This window comes from Rhipicephalus microplus, chromosome X (genome assembly GCF_043290135.1).
Source record: "Rhipicephalus microplus isolate Deutch F79 chromosome X, USDA_Rmic, whole genome shotgun sequence".
NCBI lineage: Eukaryota > Metazoa > Arthropoda > Arachnida > Ixodida > Ixodidae > Rhipicephalus > Rhipicephalus microplus.
The window spans coordinates 417,923,871-417,950,478 of NC_134710.1; the positions used below are offsets into that span (position 1 = coordinate 417,923,871).

General features: G+C 42.5%; 1 protein-coding gene across 1 annotated transcript in view; it reads right to left on the reverse strand.

Moving 5' to 3' along the window:
• LOC119161898 (nonsense-mediated mRNA decay factor SMG5) overlaps window positions 1-15,409 on the reverse strand; it is a 394,369-nt gene extending 378,960 nt beyond the window's left edge. The window contains exons 1-2 of the mRNA XM_075880312.1: window positions 15,186-15,409; window positions 1,231-1,329 (exon numbers count right to left, since the gene is read on the reverse strand). Coding sequence (XP_075736427.1) covers window positions 1,231-1,329; window positions 15,186-15,253 — 167 coding nt within the window. The 5' untranslated portion in view covers window positions 15,254-15,409. The remainder of the gene's footprint in view (window positions 1-1,230; window positions 1,330-15,185) is intronic.
• Between the last annotated feature and the right edge of the window lie 11,199 nt (window positions 15,410-26,608).

Sequence of the window (26,608 nt, forward strand, 5' to 3'; positions counted from 1 at the left end):
ATGCTTAATGATTGCGATCCACCACAACCTTATTCTTCTAGTTATTTCACTCTCATGCTTCGGCTCCGCGATTACAACCTATGTTATGTAGACATGCTCAATAACAACTTCCAGCTTCTCTTCACCAATCACAAAGTGCTGTTAGGTTAGGTTACGATGTCGCAGGTAGCCGGCGGACCTAGCCTTGCATAATTTGCAGGTTATTGCCGTGCCCAGTTTCCTATTTGCTAACTGTAGCTAACGTCTTTTGTTTGCTTGTTAACTAAGCACGGGCAGACTTTTAGCATAAAAAGTGTGCATAGCACGACGTAAGCCTGCATCAGACGGTGGTCTCTGGGCTATTTCATATGCAGTATTGTGTCTGTACTCTATCTCGCTGCACCATACCTCAAACATAATTTTCACTTGCTGTTATTTGCCGAGACTGTTGCACTTCACTTTTGCTTGATGAATTTTTATTTTCAGACCTACTTTTCTGCTTTCCGCGTCTGGTTCAGTAATCTTGACCTGTAAATCATCCCCTGAGTTACTCATCAAGGCAATGCCATCAGCAAATCGAACGTTTTTAAGATACTCTTTATTAACTCCTATTCCTAACTCTTCACAATCTATGGTCTTGAAAACCTCGTGTAAACACGTGGTGAATTGCATTCAAAAGATTGTGTTGCCCTACCTTACACCCTTTTTTGATGGGGGATTTTGTCGCTTTCTTTATGAAGAACAATGGTGGCTACGGAGCCACTGTAGATTTCTTCCAGTATTTTTATGTAGGGCTGTTTGATGCCCTGAATTCGCAGCGACTGCATTACTGTTGATGTCTCGACTGGGTCAAACGCCTTCTCGTAATCAATGAAGGCTATGCATAGGAGTTGGCGGTATTCCTCGCATTTCTCTATTACCTGATTGGGAGCACAAGTATGGTGTAATGTGCAGTAGCGTGTACAAAATCCTGCTTGGTACTTTGGTTGATTCAACTCTATCGCCCTAATCTTATTAGAATTCCCAGATATCACGAAGTTATTTTTCCTATAAGTTGGAAATTGAATATTTTAAGGTTGAGTGTTTGATTATCTATTCATAAGTGACCGGTTGGAAATCAGTGCTGGTACAGTGTATATACTCATCACATCAGTGTTCGTTTTGTGCTGTTAACTGTCAACAAACTGCAATTCTGCGATATTTCTTGAAAAAAAAAAACAAGAGGGCACCAGAAATAAACTGAGCACGCACCTTGCCCTGAGATGCGTCACCTCTTGATCAAAGCAAGCTGTAAACGAGGAAGCATCCCGAAGCCACTCCTCCAAGCGCCGGGCTGCTTCGAAGGCACCCCTGCAAGGGCAAGCGGGGCAGTGCAACATCGTAAGAATATTAGCACACTTGTCAATATGTGCACTGAGGGCACCAAGACCAAGCGAGGATAGTGGCCCGTGCAGGCCAGCAACACGGGATGACCCTTAGCCAGAGTGACATTGCACTTTTACATAACACCGGGCCAATAGTACTCAAGTTTCAGGCAACCTTTGAGCGTAAAGAAAAACTTTAGAAGGCCTATTTGTTTTGCTCAATATATACACATATCTCATTGTTAGGTTTTGCACATCAGCAGGAACTTGTGAAGAGTGCAGCTTTCCTACACTTTTGCCACAATTCTGCGATTTCTATGTAGCTCATCGAGTACAATGATGCCAATTTTCTTTTCTCTTTATTCTCTTGGCTTGTTCTTTCACTCCAAAACCATAACAACTTGATTAACAAAATTACAGTGGTGTACTCTCACCAAATGTAATTGCTACAAGAGACAGCCATGAAATTTCAAACACTGATTGAAATGACACCTATTCATGTGATATTGAAAACCAAAACGCGTCTGCCTTTTTTTGCAGAAGACTGCTTTTTTTTTCTCTGTGCAAATATAGGAAAATAAAAAAATGAAATTAGCAATGTTAGCTGAAGTGTCACCTTATCACTGCAGATGGCGCACCACAAGAACTTGTGATGTAATGTTTTTTGTTACACCTAGTGGCACTGACATTGCTAGCTGCTATGAATTACCACCCAGAAGTACTCATCAAGTGGACACACTTTTCTGCCTACTGACCCCCATCGTCTTCATTGTGTTTATTATTCACAGCAACGTTAATCATTGTTGAGTTGATATCCGAGCAACATGTGGGTAAAAGCAAGGTTTAGAACAATGTGACTTCAAACATTTCATACAATATTAGCTGGGATTTAACGTTCCAAAACCACGATATGATTATGAGAGTTGCCTTAGTGGAGGGCTCTGGAAATTTTGAACCATGAGGGTTTCTCTGACATGTATCTAAGTATAAATACAAGGGAAACATTTTTAACCAGATTGAGGTGAAATGAATGTACGGACATAGAAGACATGGTTCTACTAAGAGTCTAACCATTCAAATGTAAGTTTTTAAACAAGAAGCATTGATTCTTATAATTCAATATACCACGGAAGGCCAGAGCGATGCTCTAGCAAGCCAGCGGCATGTTGAGGGCTTCGCGGCCACACCGTGTGGTGCTGCCACCACCGAAACGATGACAGCGCACCGCCGGCGTAGGTTAGCAAACCCGAATGAAGCCTTTTTTTCAACAATTTTATTTGAAACACTTCATAATATTAAGCATAAAGATTTTTCTCATTTATATTAAGCATTGAGAAGCATGCATAGTGTGAATGCGTAGAAAATTGGAATGTGACGTAATTTAGGAGGCAGCGCAGACGGAAAACGAACAGTCACACCGCACTGCTCGTGAAAGGCACGCAGATATGTTGATACCAATTACACAACGTTTACCGAATACTCTCACCGAGGTGTTGCGAATTTTTCAATTACACAAGTGCACAGACAGAAGCAGTATAAGTATACTTTTGCTTACACCAATGAAGGTTTCGTGAAGTGCGATGAATATATCAGCCAGTGCTGGAGAGGTTCTGTGCTCCGGGCATCTGCGTTAGGGCTACGCGTAGTAGGTGCCTTGTTTGTGTATGAACGCTAATGCATGCGTATTGTTTACTGCTGCACATGCTCAAATATTACTTAAGTCACCTTTATTTCATGTAAACATTAATCGATTAACTTGCAATAAATTGATTTATTGCTGCTAGCTTGTGTGATCAGCGTTGTCATTTTGATCGGCATGAATGCGGCCACAACTTAGTAAAGTAAGTATGAAAGGTGCTTACTAAATTGTAGTAAGTAGTTTACTGGAATGTGCTATATGAAAACGAGAGAAGTTGAGGAAAGGGGCTGCTGCAGCGAGCGGGGGCACCCATGACGTATAAGCAAACGACGATGGTGTCGTCTGCTATGCGGAATGCCAGACGCTATATCAAAACGCCTTCGTGTTTTGAAAACTATTTCAATTTATGCACAGCAATAAAGTATACCAATAATGTTCTTAGTTGTTCTTTGGCCAAAGAAGTCATTTGACAGTGAAAGATAATAAAACCCTTCTCAGTCATAAGTAAAATAGCAATATTTCAATCTTTTTACGAGTACCGACAGAATGCAGACGGCGCTACTGTCGCTTCTCAATTTCTGTCTCCATTAGCTCTATGTGTAGGTCACAGGCCTGACTATAGTACGCAGAAAGAACAGCATGTGCAAAAACGACAAGCAGTAGTTTATAAAAAAATAACGCATGCCTGCCCTTACGTTATTTATGAGAGCATAAAGACAAGTCATCAATTGCGTTCTCATTCAAAGTGAGCAAAAGCACAAACATAGGGAAAGCAAGACTGCACATAATGTGGGTATTGCCTAATTGTATCGTGTTTCAGCAAGCAATCATCATTTCGCCACCTGTTACAATTTTGACACAACAGTGGCACCCATGTTGATAGCCTCCAGGATGATGCAGCAGAAGCGAGTGAATGTAATTGAGTAACTCAGTGGTACAAATGTTTTTTTGATTGTAATGTTGCATATCTACTACTTTGTCATGCCGTTCATACCTCAGACCAAATTGTACGTTTTTTGCCCTTCTAAGTGTAACATTTACTAACAGAAAAAGGGACGCAGAGGTCATCAAAACAAAAAGCCACTCATTGTAATACTTAATATTTCAAGACGTGATGCCAAATGTCACCATGGTAACTAAGTAAGCAGAATAGAATGCAGCCATCAAAAAAGAGGTTGTGTGTTATGGCCTCTTTCTTTTCAATATTGGCTAAGCATGCTGATCAGTGAATCAGAACGTGGCTGGAATATTGTAATGTGTACATTCACAAACTCATTGTCACGCTCCGTCAAGTAGAAATTTGTTTATTTGCAACAAAGGTCTTTGGGGGGGGGGGGGGCAAGTGTAATGCAGGTGTTTGCTTCTCCTAATTTTACTACCTTCTAACTATTCGGACCCATGAAGATCCTGGTAACAGCCTAGATAGAGGTTTCTTTAGAATATTGATCAAGCCAGAGATGAAAATTATTCAGAATAGCACCGTTACATTGTTGCAGCAGCAGAGTAAGTGTAGGCCTGCAGCAATTAACTGTGAAAGGCAATAAGTAAAAAGATCCAGGGCGACCAATGGGGCTTAAGTACAAATATGAGGCTTTTTTCTGAGAAAGTGGGACAGATTTTCTTGTGGCTTCGTGCTACGTATGGGTGGTTTTTCTTCTTTCTTTTTGCAAAGGGATTTATGCTAGGGCAGTTTAAGTGAACGAAGCAAATAAGCCAAGGAAATGATACCAAAAACTAACCGACTCTTCAATACCGACAAGGCTGCTCACGCTTCGGCAGACTAGAGCAATCAAGGTGATAGCTTTTATATGTACGACCCAAGCTGTCAGAGGCAAATTATCACTCAAGTGTCAGTTTGTCTCATGTCTTACTACATACCACTGCGAAACACAGCTTGTACTGCTAGCAGCGATCATGAGAAGGGAAGAACAGACCAGTTTTAAACCAGTGGTAATAAATTTACAATAGTTAAACTCCATATAAAACATAACAAACACTTCAATACACAGAACAAAAAATTGTTTTCCGTTCTGCACTGCACAATATGCATTACTGAGCTGCCATCCCACCTGAAGCAAAGTCAATTTAAAGTGGAGGATGATAAGACTACCTAGGTTTATATGTACGACCGATGATTGTTGAACCTATAAGTGCTTATAAAAATAAACAAGTTTGAAGGACTAAGTTAACAATAATCTGGATGACCCCTTAGTACAACGCACAATACTAACCGGGAAGCAGTGTATCTGTGAACATCAGCAGGCAGCTACAACAGACAAGCAATGCGTTTTATTATTAAGGTACAGCCTTTCTTCCTTGTTTGAGGCGTTACCAATACCATATAAATAGAACATTGATGGTAACCCCGAAATGTTTCGTTCATTTGAGCCCTCTTTTTTGTCATGGCAGCCTTCTTCAAAGAGAACTGCTGCAAGGACGACGTCCTGTGCGCACACTGGAAAGACTGCGTAGTAGCGGCATCTGGTGGGAGAGGCTAACGTGGTAATGTTGCGGGAATAGCCCCTGATTCACGCACATGCGTCCATCTTCAGTATGAAGCAAGCAGTGGGCAAGTCCCAAAGGCGACAATGATTAAGGTGCGAGGTTCGACCGCTTCATCAAGTGGCCTTCGAAAAATGTACAGCGTGGCATGACCTGGTCATAGACGCGGCTTATTCTCAAAACTAAGCCCGTAAATACCATGTTCTTGAACGTGCGACTTGTGTGTGTACGGTGGCCATTGAGATGCATCCAGTTAGGCGCGAATAGTATGGAAATTCGCACCAAGAATTTCCTCACGTATCCGCTCTTCTTCGAAGCAAAACATGGGTGTGTGCATGATACCTCTGAGCGATTCTACCGAACAGATATCATTGCCTGCACCTCAGCCCTCGGTTTAACAGAGCACGGCAAGTATGGAAGGAAGAACCTCGAATCTGTGGCACACACCCACACTGGAGAATCGGTCAAGAACGGGGTAGTTCAAATGATATACTGTAAAGTTGTTAGCTCACGTCATTTAAAGTAATGAGACAGATCAAGAGAAAAATACGAGAAATTGACAATTGGAGAGAACGGCTCTGCACATGCAGGACTACAACTTTTTTGCTTTCTCTTTTGCAGCTGACCTCGGCATGTTTCCATGCATGCGCCTAGGCTGTGTTAATATAGTTCTGAACGGTGTGAAAAAAATTACCTTTAGGTTGGGTTTGAACCCAGCACGCGGCTGCATCAGTAAACTATGCGGCTGCATCATGCAGCTGCATCACGAAACCTTTGTGAAATTCACGAACTCACAAAGACTCGCACTTTCCGACGATGGCCACTTTGTTTATACAAATGTAGGTTTTTACTTAAGTAAAAACAAGTTATGCCTTGAAGGCAAAGTGAAAAACAATTGGGAGTTCATTACTCGCATAACTGCATTGTTGCGCTGAGTCTTGCATAAAACCTATCAAGCGTCCGTTTCGCGTTCAGTAGGCCACTACAATGTTTTAGAGGGTTCAAAAACCACACATCAGTATAAATTTTCAACAATAAATTTCAATGATGGGGGGGGGGGGGGTTAACACTTGCAAAGCCTGTTCTCATCATTCTTAAAACGAGGATTTACACTACTGATGGCGGCTGCTCATTACTCTGAAACATACCCTGGAAATTAACCAGACAAGGGCACAGATGAAGCACCAATATTCAAGTCATCAAATTAGGGCTACAATTCATCGCAGCTAAGAAAGAGTGGAGGCGGCCAATTACCTAGTTTCGTTTAAGGTTTACCAATACCAAGATATATCATTAAGGTGAAGTATGGAGTTGAAATTGCATTATAATGCAACAAGACACACTGAAAATAACATATTGTCAATGTTGAGATATTTTTTGTAAACTATAACTGCCTGTGCACTTTTGCAGCATTCTGCCACATGTACAAGTTGAACTTCGATTCAAGATAAAATAAAGAGCGGATATATTGCAATCCAAAACCACCACGATGCTGTGGTATCTTTTTTGTAAAATTCCATAAAATTGAGTGGGGAAAATGTAGTTTATTGACTGGTTAAATTTGTACATTTCAACCCTTTGAAATACATTGAGTACAGGACCAGACTTTTGCGGTTCCCTTTGTAATTCTTGCAGAGGTCCTGAAATGAGGAAGTGTACTGTGAAAATTGTAGAAAACACGCAATGCAAAGATAAATGAAGTGAAGATGTATTTAATTCTAAATGACAGCAAAAGCTGTGAACTTTAAGATAAAGGAAGTTATTCAACTATTTATTTTGAAATAATTGGAGATAAGTGCATTTTATCACCTTCAAGTAGTGTGCTTTTTTTAATAAACATAGAAAGGGGGACTTATCTAGAAAAAAGAAACAAAGAGGAAAGAACCTATGTAGTCGAGAGGCCGAAACAATCTTTTAACTTGGTTTACCAATTTTGAACGAAAAACTAGCATGAAATTGCTAGAAATATGCCTTTACCAGTGAAACTACTTCAGGCATTGGTAGCTGCAAACCACACTAGTCTGCCTATCGTCGATCAGCTAAGAAAGGCCACAACTTCAAAGCTTTTTCTCCTTCTTTACAGCAACTTCGAAAAAAAACTGAAATGATCAAAATATTGAGGTATTGAAAATGCTAAAATAATTTACCTGAGGAAGTTAGAAGAGCCCATGCATCATGACTGCAGTATTTCTTCAGTTTAGGCAAAGATACTCTGCAGTCCAGCAGAGCACTGGGGAGTGCTTTGGGACAAGCTTCCAGGTCATGCTGTTCTAAGACGTAGGCACCATCGACCACCCTTGAGCACAGGCTGTCTGTAATTAGGCCAAACAATATAACAAAGAAAAGTGATTACAAAATCAAAGTTGATGGAAGCAGCGTGCCAGAATTAATGCAAGCTTCAAAAGGCAGAATGCAATATTTCTTATTTTTTTGTGAATTCTCATAGGTACTAAAATGACACAGATCTGCCATAATCTTGATCTCTTTGCCATTTCAACCTGCTTTGCAGCAGCCGCTTGCTTGAACAGCTTCGGCTCCTGACTAGGGGGAGTTTTATCTTGCTTACTGGGCTGGATATGGTGCCCACTTAATTGGCAGAGCTTCGAGTTTCACTGCCGCTGATCGAGGGTCCCATAAAGCACTTCTGGTTTGCAAACCTTCCAGTGTTACTGCTGCTCGTTTAGGGTCCCGTGTTTACACTAGGCTGACTGCTTTTTAGTAGCTTTGGTGCTCGATCAATATGCAGCCTATCTGTAGAGCCATCAATATGAAGCCTATCTGTTGACCTTGCGATCGGGAAATTTCTGGTGCTTGCACCACTTCTTTTTATAGACTGTTCAGTGCAACCTCATGCTGCCTTATTGAGGCTGTATTTACTGGCTCTAAAGAACTGAGTCGTGCCACAAACACATCTAGTTAGCAGTCAGCCGTAATGTTTGCAGTAGCTTCCAGTGTCCTCACTGCATATTCGAAATGTTGATTTCTTTTCATTATTCGAAAGAAAGGGTCTGGCATAGACAGAACGTTCACTTCTGCAGAGCTGGCCATCATGGACTCCAAGTGAATGTACACTCTTCTTCATGGTTCCCTGCAGTAGTTCTTCGTAACTCTACCTGACACAACTTCAGCCATCGCCTGCTGAGAGCTTCTTGCAGACATGATTTAATGTCAAATCTAGCACAAGCTGCAAACATGTGCCAGCAAAGCAGCCTCGTGCTTTTGTATGAGGTGCAGCTGCATGAATGTTTTTAAAGTACGACATCGTGTCACACTTCAGTAGATGTAAAAAATGGCATAGCTCTGTACTGATAACTTTTCATCCTCTCAAGGTTCGTCGCGCAGTTTCACCTGCTCCTTGCATTTGTTGAAGTTTACTCAACATATATATATTTTTATATGTAGATTTCTTGCACGGCAAATGAACAATCGCAGGTCCGAAAGTGAGGACTGTCAGAGAGACCTGACAAATAAAAAGATGGTTAGTTTTTCAGTCAGCAAACAGTAATGATATAGCTGCAATATATAGAAAAAGTCTGTGAAAAATGTAGGGCAAAGTGAGCAATAATGACAATTTGCTTAAAACGAAAAACACAAAGTAAAACATTCGAGTCATAGAGCAGTCTGCAATAGGATTTTCACACATTTACAAGATGAGTACATTGAGCATGATTTCAAATCAACAGGCAGCATGTTCCACAGTGTTACGAATGAAAGTCTTGCCGTCATTTGACCATAGTTTACAAATGCTTTAGGTAAAAGTAGATTATGGCTAGCTGAAAACCTCGTGTTGTTAGTATTTACAAGAATAACGCCTGATCAACTGGAAATGTATAATTCGTTATTAACGATCCGAAAATTATTAGAATTTCGCAGCTAAACTTTCTGCAGAGATAAAATGTTCATGTTGCACAAAAGGGAGGCTGATGGTGTTGAAAATAGGTTGAATCTAACGAGTCTCAAATTTTGCTATTGTAAGCGTTCAAAATGACTTACTATATGGGAAAAATATTTATTTCCCCATGAGGATAGGCAATACGACAGGTGTCTCTGAATGAATGCATATTATAAAGATAGAAAGATTTCGGTGGAAAAGTAAGGTCGTGTTTTGATAATCACATGAATTCCGAAAGACACCTTTTGATTTAAGGCCTGAGCATGCTCACTGAATTTCAAATATTTGTGTAATACTATAACAAGAAATTTTGTTGATGAAAATGCACCAATGAAGTGTGCATCAAGTGTGGGTGCTAATGAAGCGACGTACGGAAAGAACTGCAGAGATTGTAACACCAAGAAATTGGCTTTTTATAGGCATACGTAACAGATTCGATTCCCACCATGAAGGAACACTATTTAAGTCGACGCTTCGTGACTGTTGTAGCATGAGTGTATCCTTTTGTGCGGCGAAAAGAATAGTGTCATCAGCATAGAGAAGAGCGTTAGTTGGTATTAAACGATAGGGTGAGTCAATTATAAATAACAAAAACAGGAGGAGTCCCAGGACTGATCCCTGGAGAACGCCAATGCTGCTGTTTTTTGAAGATGAGAAACAATCATTTATCTGAATAACCTCTATCCGATCAGTAAAATAGCTTTAATAAGCTGTACAATTGGGCCAGATAAGTTGTCACAGCCAAGCTTATGAAATAGGATGTTGTGGTTGATTTTATTAAAGCCTTCACAAAATCAATAGGCACACCTCAAAAAGAAGGCCTTCATTATTATCAATATGACCATTTCAGTGAAAGGTATTAGTGCAAATTAAGTCGAAAGACCTGGAAGATGCCAAATTGGGGATCAGACAAAATGTTGAGATCCATCGTGAACTTTTTTACAGCGCAACACCAGAAAAAATACAGGACAGGGAAAGAGTAGAACAGAAAGAAAAGACGGCGCTACTACAATATGTTGAGCTTGGATAAGTATTTCAATAAACAGTGGTAGATTTGTTTTACAACAACTTCACTAAAGAAAGGTAAAATTCAAATCGGTCTATACTTGTCACAGATTCATGAACACCTTTTTTGAAGTTGGGCATAATTTTACCTGCTCTAAGGCCTTGAGGAAACACAGCAGCTGAGAAAAGCTTGTTAAATGAATGGGCTAGTATTGGGGAAACTTGTTTTCATACAAGTTTACTTTTAGAACAATTTTGGTCAAGCCCTAAGCCAGTATTCATTAATAATAAGATAACATCGTTAACTTAATCTAGTACCATGGCTTATGAAAAAGAAGATTGAGTACGTGGAAGACTTGGCAGTGAGAAATCTGACTAAGTGGCTTTATTAGTATCCACAGGGACGCTGAAAGGAGAGCTGAGAACCACTGCGATAGAATCGAAATCGGTGTATCTGTTTTCGTTGACAGCTATAGCAGTCGGGTGCGATTCGGGCTCATTGTTGTTAAGAAACATTTAATGATTTGCCACCTCTTTCTTCTGTTGCCACTATTATTTGTAATTTCACATCTATAGTACTCCTGTTTAGCACGTTTTAGATCAGCTCCAAGAATATTGCAGCAAGTTTTAAGCCGACATTTCAATAAACGATTGGACAGTTTTGCATTGACTTTCTTAAGAAAATTGTCCTTCTTCCTAATATAACGCATTAGTGCCTTGGTGATCCCAGAATTTTGGGGTACATAGAATGTTTATTTATTCAAGGTTTCAGAACAAGGCCGACTGATACATTTTTTACCTTAGTTTAAAAATGTTTTATGCAGTTTCGGCGTTATTTTTGTCGTATAATTCTCTCTATTTGGTCATACAAATGGTGTTTCAAACTTTTTGTATCAGAAGTAGTGCGCATGCTATTTCCACTGCGGTGAAACTCTTTTGAACTGAAATGCACAAGTATTGCATAATGTTCCGTGATAGCATTATCCAATACTCCTCCTCTAATATTGTCGGTAGACAAACTGATCCAAAATGTTGTCGATCAGTGTATATGAATCCTCCAGTTGAAATATATATTACTGAAAAAAAGCCGCTACGAAGAAAAGAACGTGCGCATTCAGAACAGGAGTTGCCCTGTTGATCAGTAATACTAATGTTTATGTCACCACATAAAAATACGTTCTTGTTCTCTTCAATTAGCTTGTTTGTTATTAGTTAAAGCTCTGCGCAAAACTCTGCATATGATGTAGAGCGGTATCTGTAAAGCGTTATAATGATGGTGGTATGGGTAATCATCGACAAACAATGACGGCCAGTGGTAATACAAGCGGGTTCGCAAAATGGTTTGCTTAAGAACAGGCTGAGTCGTGGCCGAAAAGGTACAGAAAATTCAAGAAGAATGGCAGAACTCCCACCAGAACTACGCTCATGATGATAATATTCTGATGTGTAGCCATGGATTCCATACAGGGCGCCATTGTGAAGTCAACTATGTTTCTGATAAGCACGTGAGTGAAAACGCATCACCGATGACCAAAAAGTAAGCAATAAGGTCATTGTATTGTTTATAAAGGCTCCAGTTGGTAAAATTAATCAAGGATAAGGCAGACGTATTGTCTGTGAGAAGTGCTTTAATGTGTTTGAGTGAAAACATGTACCAGTTCATTTGGAACTACGTTAGTATAGAGAGCCGTACGATCACAAGTTCTTTAAATGACAAGATCACTCATGTGAGACATGCAGTATACATGACTATCTTCCAATTTTCTGGCCTTGATATTGGAGTTACCTGTCCAGAGAAATTTTCATCCCTTAGCTCTTTTCAGCTCCAGGGGTTGTGCAAGAAGTCGCTTATTTTCTGGCGTCACGTGGTCCTTGACGTAGGTAGGTGGTACTGAATTCCCAGAAAGGCCCAATGGCTCTTGTGTTCAGTCTTGACTTTCTTGATTGTGCCGCGAAGTCGGTTTTGAACAGAACCATGCCATATTATTTGTACCCTGCCTTCCCTGTACACCGTGCACTCTATCTATATCGCTCAGGTATATTGCACAGCCAACTTTCTCGCCAATGACCTGCACAACAATAAGGCAGCTCTCACCATTCGTTTTTCGAATACCTTTTATTTCGAAATTGTTCACCCACGAATATTCCCGAACCTCGGACATCCGCTTCGAGAACAGCCTGCATTCATCTTTAAGTCATTTGTTTTCATCCCTCAAATCCTTGTTTTCTTTTCCTAGAGCTTCATGTCAGGTTTTGACTGATTTATAAAGTTCATTCAACGCCTCAAGGCTGTTTCGCATGGCTGAGACTTTAGAACAGAGAGCATCTATCTCCCTTGCCTATTCAGCATCTGTAGGCATAGTGACAAGATGCAATCAGATCACGAAATGGGAGCAGCGGTAGTGGCTACGATAGGGCACAAAACTAGAAAGAATTAAGAAAGCACCAACCTGTACGGAGATCAAGGCGATAATAAGAAGCAGTGACGCTGCCACAACCACTGCTGCCAAGCGATCGGCGACGTCCAGGGGCAGGTTCTAATGTTGGCTCTCGTCCCCGGTAGGTGGTGGAAGGGCAGAATACGCAGGCGCAGAAGTGTAGTTCAAGCCAGCAAAGCAAGTCAGCCACGAGAACAAAAAAGCCAAAGCTGCCATATGTACTACTTGAATACATGCAAACAACATAGCATGATCAGCTGGAGGACACAGAGTAAAGAGATCTGCACAAAGTTCAGGTCAACAATTAGAAGCAGTCGGGCTGTCACAACCCTGCTGCCAAATAATCCGCAGCTTTCGAATTGTTCAACAGCTTTCACGCATATGGCGTGAGGACTTGGAGACACTGGTCCTGCACTCCTTCTTGGCCTTTGTAGCTATAAATGTAGCATGCCTTTAGAAGGATGGTTTTGTGGTGTGCTTCTTGATACAAACTTGCGGTTAGTTTTAGGAGGCACGAATAGCTTCATGAAGTTTTGAAGACGGCGAGAACACTTTTTTGCGTTGTGAGATGCGACACGGCTGCTAATATTGTGTCCTCTGGTGAAAACGTGGTCACAAAGGTGCCGTACCCACATCTCAGTGATGTTTGCCCTGTTTTTTCAAAATAGCTGGTGGCTTCACAACTTGCATACCTTTTGAATTCAGATTTCGTATCATCATATTTCTGTGATATGGGAGCACGCATCATTTTACTAAAGCAGGTTAATAAACAATTGCGTTCATCGGGTGACTTTTTGAGCTGTGCAGCTGCAGTTTGAAAGGCTTTCTTTGCAGGAAACTCACACAGTTGGACCTCTGGAGAACCTGGAAAGAATGCTTTCATTGCATTCACTTCAGTGAAATATTTCTCAATAACCACAACTTTTGTATTCGTCATTGCAGGGTTTTCTCGCACAAATATTTATAAAAGACATGTCACAACATGCTGCAGATCAGATGCCACAAATGCATAGGCGACCACATCACTTAAACCGGACCCACCTTGTACGACCAATAGAAAAAGAGGCATGCGCAGCTTGCTGGTCCAGTATGTTGCATCGAGCAGGACAACTTTCGGGAAGCACTTAAATGCCTGCTGCAGGTGCGGAGTTTAAAAAAAGCAGGGTATGTAGCTCCTTGCTCTCATCTGTTATGGGAAGCACATTCACACTATACTTTGATTTCAAGTTCTTCAGCTCCTTCATCAGCTGGACCACCTCATCCTGGCCTCGCCACGCACACTTCAGGTTGTGTATATCCTTGTCCATAACTGCTTTGCCTGCACGGACATAAATTGAGATGAGGCAAGAAAGAATATTGTCGCACGGAAAAAGATAAATTTGCTTACCAATTTCCTGTCGCAGCTTCTCCAAGATGATGTTAGGTTGAACATTAAGCTCTCTTAGGGGTCTAACAAAGTAGGCCTCTTCCTCGTTCAGCTGGCAACACTCTGAGAACGCCTTATAGCTTGCCGGGCTGACCTCGTGGTTGTGCTCTAAATTCGCAGCCATGATCCCTAGTTGTTGGCTGGGCTGGAACACGGCTACGATAATTTTGGCCGGGCAATCATTCTTCATAGTGTTAGGAGAATAGAAGTCTTTGCGTTTCAGTGTTCCCGCCCTGAGCGCGGGGCTAAGGTGCGAGTTGAGATGGTAGAGTTGCGGACGAATTCCACATCCTGTCTTTCTCACTGCACCACCATACTTGCAAGCATATGGTATGTTAGCAAGCTTTAACATTGAGTCGAGCTTAGTTAGACAGACAGGAAGTCGAGAATTCACAACGTCCGCAGCCTTGCTTGCCTTGGTGAAAAAAAGACTGTTTGTAGTAACTTGAAATTACCTGAATGCTTGGTGAAACTCGACGAAGCAGTCGAATCTCTATCCTCCATTCATGTTTTATTTTGGACTTGCACCCTGCTCGCTCCTTGACGAATACATAACGGAGGACTACAGCCGACTACACAGACACTCGCCTGAGAAACGTGCATGAGCTTGAATGAGGAGCGATTGCCCCAACATTACCGCGTGAGTGCCCTGTGCTAGCTAGCATAGTCGCATCGCCACCCGCTAGGGGACGCTACTACGCCGTGTCGTTCGTGTTGCCTTTTCCTGTTGGCGCGCACGACGTCGTGCGCGCAGCGTCACTGATCGTGTGTCCGGCGTGTCAAACTGAAATCCGCAGCGTTTGTGACGAACACGCGCTACAGCGACAGATGGGCGTCTGCGATACGTGGCGGAAAATTGCTCGGCGCGCTTCGGCAATCGACGATGGGCGTTATTTGTCTCAAACGTCACGGCAAGGAACAAAATATAGGCTTAACTTACCTATGGAGTCTTCTGGATAACTCCGAGCTCTCATACGTCGGTTCCGTGTATGTCTTGGCACCCTTCATTATATCACGGGCTCATTTCCGTAGGTTTTCGCACCCAGCTACGCACTGCTATGCCAAAGTACAACCTTGTGCTGTTATCAGGGGTGGCGGCGAGAGTAAAGCTGTCACGTTTGACGCACAACGGTTGGGCCCGTGTGCACGCGGGCCCTGTTTGGCTCGAAGACGAACCTTGCTTGCTCGCTTGTGCCTATATGCCTTGGCTCGTACCCACTGTGGGAGATGGGCCATTGAACTGGTGGGTATGGTAATGGGGGAAAATGAGTTTTTGAATTTTGATCAAAATGAAATATTATTCAGTCATCTAGGGACTATAGCACTGGATAATCATAAGGTCACTAATCAATAAAGTAGGTAAATAAATAAAAATATAAAAGGAATAAATGCATGGTAGTTACAAAAAACTAGAATATCAATAATAAAAAAGAAGCAATTAACAAACACACCTTCTTGTGTGTCTGAGAAATTCACAAACTACTACGCTGACGCTCCTGTTGCTGTGACCTAGAGAAGAAGCCCCAAGAAAAAAGATATTTTCAAAACTCAGGGTAATGTGCAATTATCAGTATACGGTTTCTAAATGTTTCTTCCAGCGGCTCGTGAAACGTCGGCAAATAAGTAAAAATTTATCGATGTTTTCTGGCTCTTGACAGTAAAAGCTAAGTGGAGATGGCACCTTACCAGACCTGTGATAATAGAAATGGAGATGCGGAAAGCGGCATCAAAATTTTGTGCTGCACACTTTCAAATATGTTGAAGGCACTATTCATTATTGCAAACAAAAGAAACAAAGCATATTCTTGAGCTGGCATCTAATTTTAATGGGGTCCTGAAGTAAGGAATACTTACGCAATTGATATTCAGTGGCAAAACAGGCATTCGGTACAATGGACATTACAGGACAATCTAGGGACCACCGCGCGAAAATGTCAGCTATTTTATTTACATATATGCCTCTGTGATCTGGCATCCACACCAACCGCACTGTACTAAATTGTTTTGGGATAAAAAAAAACGAAAGCATTCCAAGGGTAATACTCGATTGAAGAAGCTGAGGCTATAGATCTACATACGGACGCTGAATCAGTAACAATAACAACTGCCGAATCATTGATAAAAAAGTTTTGTAAGGACCAAAATAGTTTCTAAAAGCTCTTCCTCAATTATAAAATTGAAAGTCGGTAGACGTACTGAGTATTCTTTTATTTTTATTTATGTATTTATTTAACAATACTGCCAAACTCATCAGAGATAATAGCAGGAAAGGCATATGAAAACGAATATTTGTTAACAGAACTTCATAATGACAGAAAACACAAGAAAAAGCAGGAATTACAAAATGACATGCAAATCATAGGTTACACATTGCCATTAAAGAACACACAATCAAACAATTTTAGTATTAGCGAAATCATGAACTAGGTTATTGTTAAAAACGACCACGAAAAGATAGTGCATGCATTTGTAATATGGGATAGGAACAACGAGTAGGCATTTTTATTGAACAACTTATTCAAAGAAGTTTATCAACAATGAACCAATAAAAAAACATGTCATATGAGTTATAGCGATCATAAAAAACAAAATTTTGTATTAGCAATATGACACTGACTCATCATTTATTGGGTTTATTGATGATGTGATGTCATTAGTGCGATTTGCGAGGTAAGCTATTCGCTTTCAATCGCATCAACAAGGCATTTTCTGTGAGAAACTGCCTACCCCCGCTTTCTCTTCACACATGGATGCATCCATAGCAATAGCAATGACAATTGCCAATTGAAATGAGTAGTCTTCGAATAAGCTTTTTAGATATCTGTTAGGTGGCAGTTGGGCTTTATAAGGAAATATATCATGAAATTCAATTTCGCTTTTTACCAATAGGTCATTAACAACAATGCTGCGTATTTTAACGTTTGAAGGTCCTAGCTGCTCTTTAACAAACAAAATTCGAGGTCTGTGTAATCCATACCAAGGCTAATTAAAAATTTTCTTGGTTAGGAAATGAATACAAACTGTGAACGTCAAAGCAAAAAGCGCAAGTTTTTAAATATGCTTTAATGATAACCATGCGGATCTACAAGCTAGGGTGGGGATTCGGGCTGCGCTTGGATTCGGGCTGCGCTTGGATGCCGGCTGCGTTTGGCACTGCTCGGAGTCTCTCAGCTAGCCAGCCTAGTCCTAGCTGGGGTGCAGGTGGTGCCGTTTTGTTCATGTCGTTTGTACAGGAGTGCACTGGGGTGGTTCCGACCACTGCTATCAGTGGTTTTGACCAGTAACAGCTTAAAGGTAGTTCCGAGCACAGAATTTCCTAATTTAGGAAACTATATGGTTCTGAGTCAGCGGCGGCGTCGTCGTCAGCGCATGCCTTAGGTCTCTATATAAAACAAGATTGTTTCATGTATACGTGACGACAACTTTCTGTGGCAGCACAGCCAAGGCTACGGAGCCCAAGCACACCCTCTTAAAGCGAAAGCTGTTATGAGATCACAACTCGGGTTTCGCGCAGCGCCGTGGTCTATCGCTGCCACTGCTGCTGCCGCCGATGGTGTCCGAAACCACATCGTGCGAAATTACAAAAGAAAACCTAGTGTCAAGACACAGTGAGGCTGGAACCCAGGTCCGTGGGGTGCTAGCCTAGTATTCTACCACAAAAACCTACACCGGTGCTTGGTACTTGTTGGCAAACTTGCCTTATGCAGGTTTGATGTCGAGAAGGCAATCGCCTTTTTACGACTTATAGAGTGTTTTAAAACAGCGAAAGAACAAGCAGTCATCGCACAATGGGAATAGCCTCACGAGTCGGTCGTCCAATGCTTCAACCGATTACAAATGTCTGTTTTTTTTTCAGCTATTAACTCATTTCTGGCATAATTCGTCATCGTCGCCAGCAACTGCATGAACAAGTGGCAGAAAAGTATTCGAAATAGCTTAGCGTATATTACGTTTTTCGGAAGAATGACGAAAAATAGCATAGCGATTGCCGGTCTACTGTCTAAAGTTTTTACTATTAATACCGTAGTGGACATCAAGCAAGTGTGCTTGAAGCAGTTACCCAGTGAGTGTTTACAAACGGCTGCGAAAGGCCCATCTTCATACTTTCGCTGTGATTGTGCTGCGCCTTCCGCGCAGGCCTGGCGTTTTTTTTTTTTTTGCTACACTTCTGAATGTAGTTCACGAACGCTAACTTTTGCGTACTGCATAGCACAATGAAAAATATAAAAAAAGAAAAGATGTAAATACTAAGACAAAGATTGTTCACATTATAATTAGGAAGGCTTACCCATGTAGGTTTTTTGTTTTTTGCTGTTTCTACTTTTCTGGTTTTCTGGTGCCTATTCCCCTTCTCTTTACTTCGGTAAACAACGATGGCATCACTTGGTTGCAAAAAGTTCACATCGAAGCTTGTGAGTGAGCATGAGTGCGTGTTCATTTGGTGATCTGTATTCATTGACCACGGAGAAACGAAGACAGCGGTGCGTCGTGAAATATTTGTTTCCCGCACATGCAATCATCGATAATTCGTGTGCGAGTGATATCATCAGCAAAAGGTGGACTCAAATCGCTACATTGTAAGCGAAAATCAGACGAGATGGGAGTTTCTCTTCCGCATGAGCCCCCAAAACTCTCCTGTCCCATATAATTACTTCCTGGTACGGAGAGAACTTGGCACATGTCATCGTAAAACGCCCCCTGCTTAATGACGGAGTTTATGAACGACACGACCTTGTTAACTACCCACAGAGTGTCATGTCGCGTGGTTACAAAGTTCCTATGGGAGTTTTAAAACCTCGTTTTGGTCGTGACGTGCGTGCGTGTGGGTGTTTGTGTTTATGTACGGGAATCTATTTGCACGTCAGCGTGAAACACGAACAAGAGCGAAATATGGGAAAGTTGGTAATAGTTAATTTTGTGATCACTCATAGCGCAAAAAAGGACGAAGATGCAGACGAAGGATGAGACAACACGAGCGCTGTGTGGCTGACCATGTGAGTGTCTGCCGACATGCAACAAAGTTATCAGCGTAGCGAAGATTTGCAACGACCGATATATGTTTAGTGTGAAAGTTTGAAGGTATTACGTTCCGTTGAACCACGCTGCACATCGGTCCGATTCCTCAACAAAGCGCCCTGAATGCCTTACTTTAATGGGTTAAGTTACAAAAAATTCAAATATTTTAATGGTAACAAAAGTAAACTGTTACGATCGTCAGCGATTGTTCGTGGAGTTTCACTATCTAAAACTTCGAAGCAGTCCGAAGTAGGTTTCGCTCAACCACAGCAGGCTGGCCGACAACAGGTGTGAGAGTTGCGCCGGCGACGAGCTCGCCCCGACTCCACCAATGGTGGCTTCTCAGAGTGTCACCGGTATTTCACCGGCTGCCACATATAAGCGGTAAGAATGCCTCACTGTGCCATCAGTATCAAGCCAGCATCGTAGCGAGCTCGCACTGCGCGCTGGTCGCCGTGACCAGCTCTACGAGCTAGCACCGACCACCGGTGCAGCAAAGAAAATGTGTTTCAGAAAAAATAAAGGCAGATGGAATGAATAACCATATCCTGCGCCTTGCGACCACAGCTGTCGAATGACCGACGCGAACGCGAGTGCCCAACGAGAGGGAGACACAAAGAAACGGCGCATGGCGTGCATGCACTTGCAATTCATGCGAGCAGGAACCGCGACTGCGAACCATTTCGTTCGTTTAAGTCCATCGCTCCGTACCTTAAACTTTATGAATAGCGGACACCTATTTCTGTGCATGGGAAAAATAACGAGACAAAAACTGCATCGCAGCAAGCAATTTGTGATCGCCAGCAGTAAATAATTGTATAATAGTGCCGTTCTTCTGAGTGAGGCCTAGTCGTCGAATGCGGTAGCGGCAGTGTATCTCGGTTCATCGCTGGAACTGCTGCATGTGCGTCGTTGAAGTGTTAATGCCAGGCAGCTCGGCTTTGTGTACGATTCAGTGGACTTTACGGATCGACACAAGCACTGCTAATGCAAATTCTGCCCGTACGACAGAGTATCAACTGATAAATAACGTTCGACATAGCAAAAATGTATTGAATATTACGAGCATTTAGTATAAATGGCATGTGTGTGGAAGTGCTTACATTAGGCAACTGCAATATTATACCTACGCCGTGCACGTGTATTGCCTAGTTGTTAGTAAAACAAGGCTCTCTCCAGAGATACATGGAAGGTCTGAATATGGTTCCTACCTATATATACCCGGCAACTGAAACGTGGGTGTGCAAAGCGAGCGGCAAGCTGTGGTGAGTATGAGTGTTGTAATATTACGTTAGCGTTGTGAGTATATTTCTGTACTGTGATCAATTATGTGTGCTTTGAAGTTAATGGAATTAAAGTTACGCTTGCAAGAGCTACGTGATTTTTTCTCACAGGTTGTCAGAATTCACTACCATTCTGACCTGAAAAAAGTTCCGGTTGAATTTAAATATAAGCTCCCCTAAATCCATTCAAAAAACCCCTTCTGTTGGGGAGTAAATGCTTACTCTCTCCGGACGGTGTTCATAAAAACCTCACCAGGGCATGCGCTAGAGCACTAGTGATTTATTCCATCTCGGCCTATTTTTGTTTTACATTGTACACCCGCCTTGGAAGTGTCACCGGCGGCCTACCAGTCCTCAACCACACTAGCTGCTTCGAAGAAAAAGTGCGACTGAGAACTTTACGTAACACCATTGAGCCTTTTTCTAAATTGCGTTGCATACGTGGTCGTTGTTTCGGCTGCCAAATATTAGGGAGCTTTAGAATAGCGCACTGCAAGCCCTTGCGGTGCGGTCGATGCCTCTGCGCATGCGTCGTAACGCGAGTCGGTGTTCACGTTCGTAGACCAAACGCAGAAATCCGAAATTAAGGGCGGAGATCGCGGCCCACATGTGGCCCGCAAGCGCTGGTTTCGAGACTTAGGTGTCACTGCAATCGTGCGTTGCGGTTTGCAGCAGGGCAGACGCTATTCTAAAGCTCATAGGGTGCCCGCTACGCCCACAACGCCCACAGTGCTTGCAAAAGGTATTCTAAAACTCCATATGGTTGATACGATAACGCTGAGCATCGCATACCATAACACTGCGCCCGTCGGCGTCTACTGAGGGAGTCGTTCCTTGCACTTTGCCTGGGTAACAGACGCGTTCATGTGTACTATCCTGTTGACTGCAAAACCAGTGTTTTCGGCAGAGTAAAGATTTCGTTTCACCCACTTGGATTTACGAAACCACACGCCCGCACTTGACCGATGATGATGATCATGACGATGGAGGAGCATTTCCTATGGAGGCGGAAATGTTGTAGGCCCGTGTGCTCAGATTTGGGTGCACGTTAAAGAACCCCAGGTGGTAAAAATTTCCGGAGCCCTCCACCACGGCGTCTCTCATAATCATATGGTGGTTTTGGGACGTTAAATCCCCCATATAAAATCAAATCGCCGCCATGGGTACTGGTGCCGCTGACTGACACTCCCACGTTTAATTCACATATAAAACTCATAAGGTGGCCGGGGGGATATCTGTCATGGTAGCTCAGTGGTAGAGCATCGAACGCGTCATTCGAAGGTCGCAGGTTTGAATCCTGCCCACTGCAAGTTATGTTTTCACCCACTTTTCGTCATATTTACATTACAATTTGGTCTAATATTTTCCCCTATACTTTCCTTGGCATTATTGTCTGTTAGATCTCATTATTATTGTGTAAAACACAGAAAAATGAGCCGTTAAGTACACACTTCTTTCTTTTATATATATATATATATATATATATATATATATATATATATATATATATATATATATATATATATATATATATATATATATATATACACACTGAAGGGAAAGCACGACAGGTCCGGGTCATTTCTACATTGACTGAACTAGCAGATAAGAATATTTGAAAATTGCCTTTACTAACGTTTCGGTCGTGGCACGGCCTTTGTCAGAGTAAGTCTGACGAAGGCCGTGCCACGGCCGCAACGGTATGAAAGGCAATTTCCTTTTCAAAGGTGCTATCTGCAAGTTCTCCCAATTATATATATATATATATATATATATATATATATATATATATATATATATATATATATATATATATATATATATATATATATATATATATATATATATATATATAGTCAAGTAGATTCTCCGTGAGCGGTTACAATGTGGTTTATTTCGACGTTTCGGCCTAGAGTCTGGACTTCATCAGGCTCGAAGGCCAGACTCTAGGCTGAAATGTCAAAATAAACCACGCGGTTACCGCTCACGGAGGATCTACTTCTTATGCAACGCTACGGCCACGCAACCAACATGCCTGCCTATGTATATATATATATATATATATATATATATATAGGTCACTTTACCATGGTGATTGCTTTGTTTCAATTATGTAGTCAAATACCGCAGAGCAGACGTCCCTGTGGCTATAACCAAATTTAATGCTGCCAAAGGATAAAATTACCCCCACATTTATTTCTAATCCGGATTTTTTCAAGTGGGGCTACCAGGTATCTTTTCCGCTGATAAAAATATGGGTGACAAAAAAAAAAGAAATTATGTATTGTTTCCATTTCTTCGTAAACCTGAAATAAAAATGACGCCTTTAGACCAACTTCATGCAAATAATAATTTAGTTGCGGAAATTTACAACGCGATCTTGTATAAGTAACTTCCAATTGCCGTGTTGCGCACCACTGTCTTTTCCAGCAGCATCTTTTATGTGCGAAATCTCGAAATTTATCAAATGAGTAGCAGTTGAATTCATGGAAACAGAGGTTTTTAAACCTTATTGCTGTCGCGTAAGCCGTACCAGGCAAAATCGGGATAAGGGGACCGCTAAGAGATGCTGTGTCTAGTGCTTTCGCCATCTCGTTGAGATATATGCCACGATGGCCGGGCACCCATAAGAGCTGCAGTATTTGCAAGTTTGTCGGTACGAGTTGTCGAAACATGTGCAAAAGTGTTAAGTTGGCTCCTGAAGACAGAGAAGCAGATACTGAAAAGGAATCTGTAATTACGACTGCTTCAGATTCGCTCAATGGAAGTTTCTGTAGTGCCAGTACAATAGCAAGCCCGCAGGGGCGCCTGCGTAAGTAGGCGTTTAGTGTGTAGCGACACCACGGACCCGAGCTAACGGTGGGTTTTGACCTCTCCCACGCCCAGCCGTGCGTGGCTGAGCCGTGTCCGGGGAAAAGGGGATCCTGGAGGTTGTGACAACACCGGGTGTTTGGACCTTTAAGGCCCCCCGGCAATGGCAACACACCCCTTTGGCCCCGACTTCACGTAGACAGCACCCCTGGGCTGACCCACCAAGGGGAATTTGGCAGTCGCCTTTTCCTATCTCCGTCTCCCTACATCTTCGTCTTTATCTCTCACTTTTCATCTGTTCTGTCTTCTACTTTCTTCCGTTTACTTCCAAACTTCCGGGCGGCTAGGGTTAACCCTATGCAAATAGCCTACGTTGGTCTAGGTGCATTGGGTTATAGTAGCGTTGTACGGCTGGCGTCTGCAGATTTTAGCATCCGCAAACTTGTAGCGTCCCCTCATTGGGCTCCGTGGTGGGTGGCCGCCAACGCTTCTGATGAAAATGAAACACTCATGTATAGAGCTTTTCCTCTGTTAAATGATCGTACCACCTTAAAGCGCGTGTGCACCGAAGACTTGGGTTTTTTCAAACGTTAAAAAAAACTTCCCTCATTTTCATGTAATACATAGTGAGCAAAGTGGCAAGCAAGCCAGAACTGCATCCGCCTTAGTAGTAGCCAGGTGTCTTACAGAAACTCTTGGGGCCGGCTACAAAGTTACCAAGATTTCAAGCGGAAACCTCCTCCCTGAAATTCGAGAAAAAGAATACTTTGAGAAGCTACAAAATCTTTCAACTTTTGGTGACACTCCAATCAATGTAACACCACATAGATCAATGAACACAACCCGTGGAGTGGTATCTGATGCTGATTTGCTTGACCTGACCGAAGAGGAACTTCTGGAGGGGTGGAAGAGTCAGAATGTGACCAATTTACAAATGATCATCATCAGAAGAGACAACAAGGTAACACCAACAAAACACCTAATACTCATGTTCGCTTCCAGTAATCTGCCAGAAAGTATTCAAGCAGGGTACACGAAAACCTCTTTCAGACCAAACCCTCGTCGTTGCTTCCAATGCCTGAGGTATGGCCATGGCTCTAAAAGCTGCCGCGGTCGCCAGACTTGTGCACAATGTGGAGTTCTAGACCACGTGTCTTAGAACTGCAAACAACCGCCACACTGTGTTAACTGTGAAAGAAACCATGCCGCATATTCACGCTCCTGCGGATACTGGAGGAAAGAAAAAGAGATAATTGCGTTGAAGGTGAATGAGAACATTCTATTTAAGGAAGCACGGTGAAGAGTCTCACCATTCTATGAACCTACATATGCTGATGTGGCGCGTCAAGGGGCACCACCGCACCATCCCTCGCCACTCCTTCGGCCCGCGCATACCGAGCCGGCGGTTGTGGCACCTGCCCCCCAGGCGGCTGTAGTCCAGGCTACACCGTGTACTCCCGTACAGAGACCGGGGACTCCAGAGTTCTCAGGTCTCAAGGCCTCACCTCACCAGGTGAGGCCCAAAATTCGAACTAACAGCTCACACGTGCGGGCATCTAGTGCCTCCGAAGAGGCAATAGATACGTCGGCACCTTTGGTGCCAAAAGAGTGGCATGGCTCCTTGGAGCGCGCCAAGAAACAAAGAAGCAGATAACAGAGCCTGGTGACAGCCCGGTTACGTGAACTCAAACTCCCTGTCTAAGCAGCCACTCGCTTTTCGTACACACAGCACTATTTTACATTCACCATGAACACTCAAATTATACAATGGAACGTCAGGGGCCTTCTCAGTAACCTTGACGACGTACAAGAACATTTACATGAACACTCACCAAAAGTGCTGTGTGTACAAGAAACACACCTGAATTCAAAACACTCCAACTTTATTTGTAAATACGTTATTTTCCCAAAGGACCGTGATGATGCCATGACATCATCTGGAGGTGTTGCCATTATAGTGAATCAAGGGATTGCATGCACACACAACTCCAAACATCCCTTGAGGCAGTGGCTGTTCGAGAGGTTCTTTTTGATAAACTGATCACAATTTGCACTATTTACATTCTTCCTAGCTATCAGCTTTAAAAACGTGATTTACACTCCTTAATTGATGAACTTCCAGAGCCTTATGTTTTCTTCGGAGACTTTAATGCGCATAACAAGCTATCGGGTGACTTTCGTTGTGACGGGCGGGGTCAACTGATTGAACAGTTTTTTGTCTCGTCGAGCACGTGGCTCCTAAATTGAAAAAAAAAACAACCTATCATAATCTCGCTAATAATATCTACTCCTCCATAGACCTAAGCATAGTATCTCCATCACATGTGCCTCTACTCCAGTGGAAAGTCACCACTAGTCCCTACGGAAGTGATGACTTTCCCGTACACTCTAAGTCAGGTGCCGGATAACGAACGGCACATAGGCGGCGCGCTCTTGCGTACTGACTAAACTCCTGTCTATAGGAAGCCCAGCAATAAAAAAAAAGAGCCGTGACATACGCGCGGCGCGAAATTCACGCATACAAACGGTAAAAGCAGGCGCAAGAAAGAAAAAAAAAAGAAAAAAAGGGGAAGAGCCACCGTCTCCATCGCGCCAGCCTGGCGTTAAGAGCCGGCATCAACTTACCCAGAACCGTTCAGCCACAAGCATGATCGCGAAAAAAAAAAAAACGAAAGAAACGCCCCCCCCCCCCCCTCCCACGCCAGCTGGGTGCCCGGTGCCGGTGTGGCGTTCATCGTTGCCTACAGGCCGTGGCATTTAAGCGTCGCCGTTCCGTCCCGCTGTCTTGTGATGGTAGTTTTTCTAAAAGATGGTCTGAGACGGACACATTTTCTAGTGCTATTTGGCTCGCTTTATTCAAGATCATCCTTTTATGACATGATAATAAACTGATTGATTGATTGGTTGATTGATTGATTGATTGAATGAAGATATCATACAACTCTCTGCATTTGTGCATACATAAAGATGTGCAGTGCCATTGTTACTCTTTTGAGTTTAATAAAAGAGTACAAACAACTTTCCGTTCATCAGTTGTCGAGGTATCACACTGTGTCATGCACTACTAAATAAAAGAGTACTAGTGCATGTGGGACAGCTTTGTGAAACACTGGCCTATGTATGTTCATGCTCATGTTCGACCAAACAAGTAGAATTGATGATTTTAGGAAATCATGGCAAAAAAGAAACAAACCGAAGGCCACGAGACAGAAGAAGATCTAAATTGAAACTCTATTGGTCGATCTTTGATTAG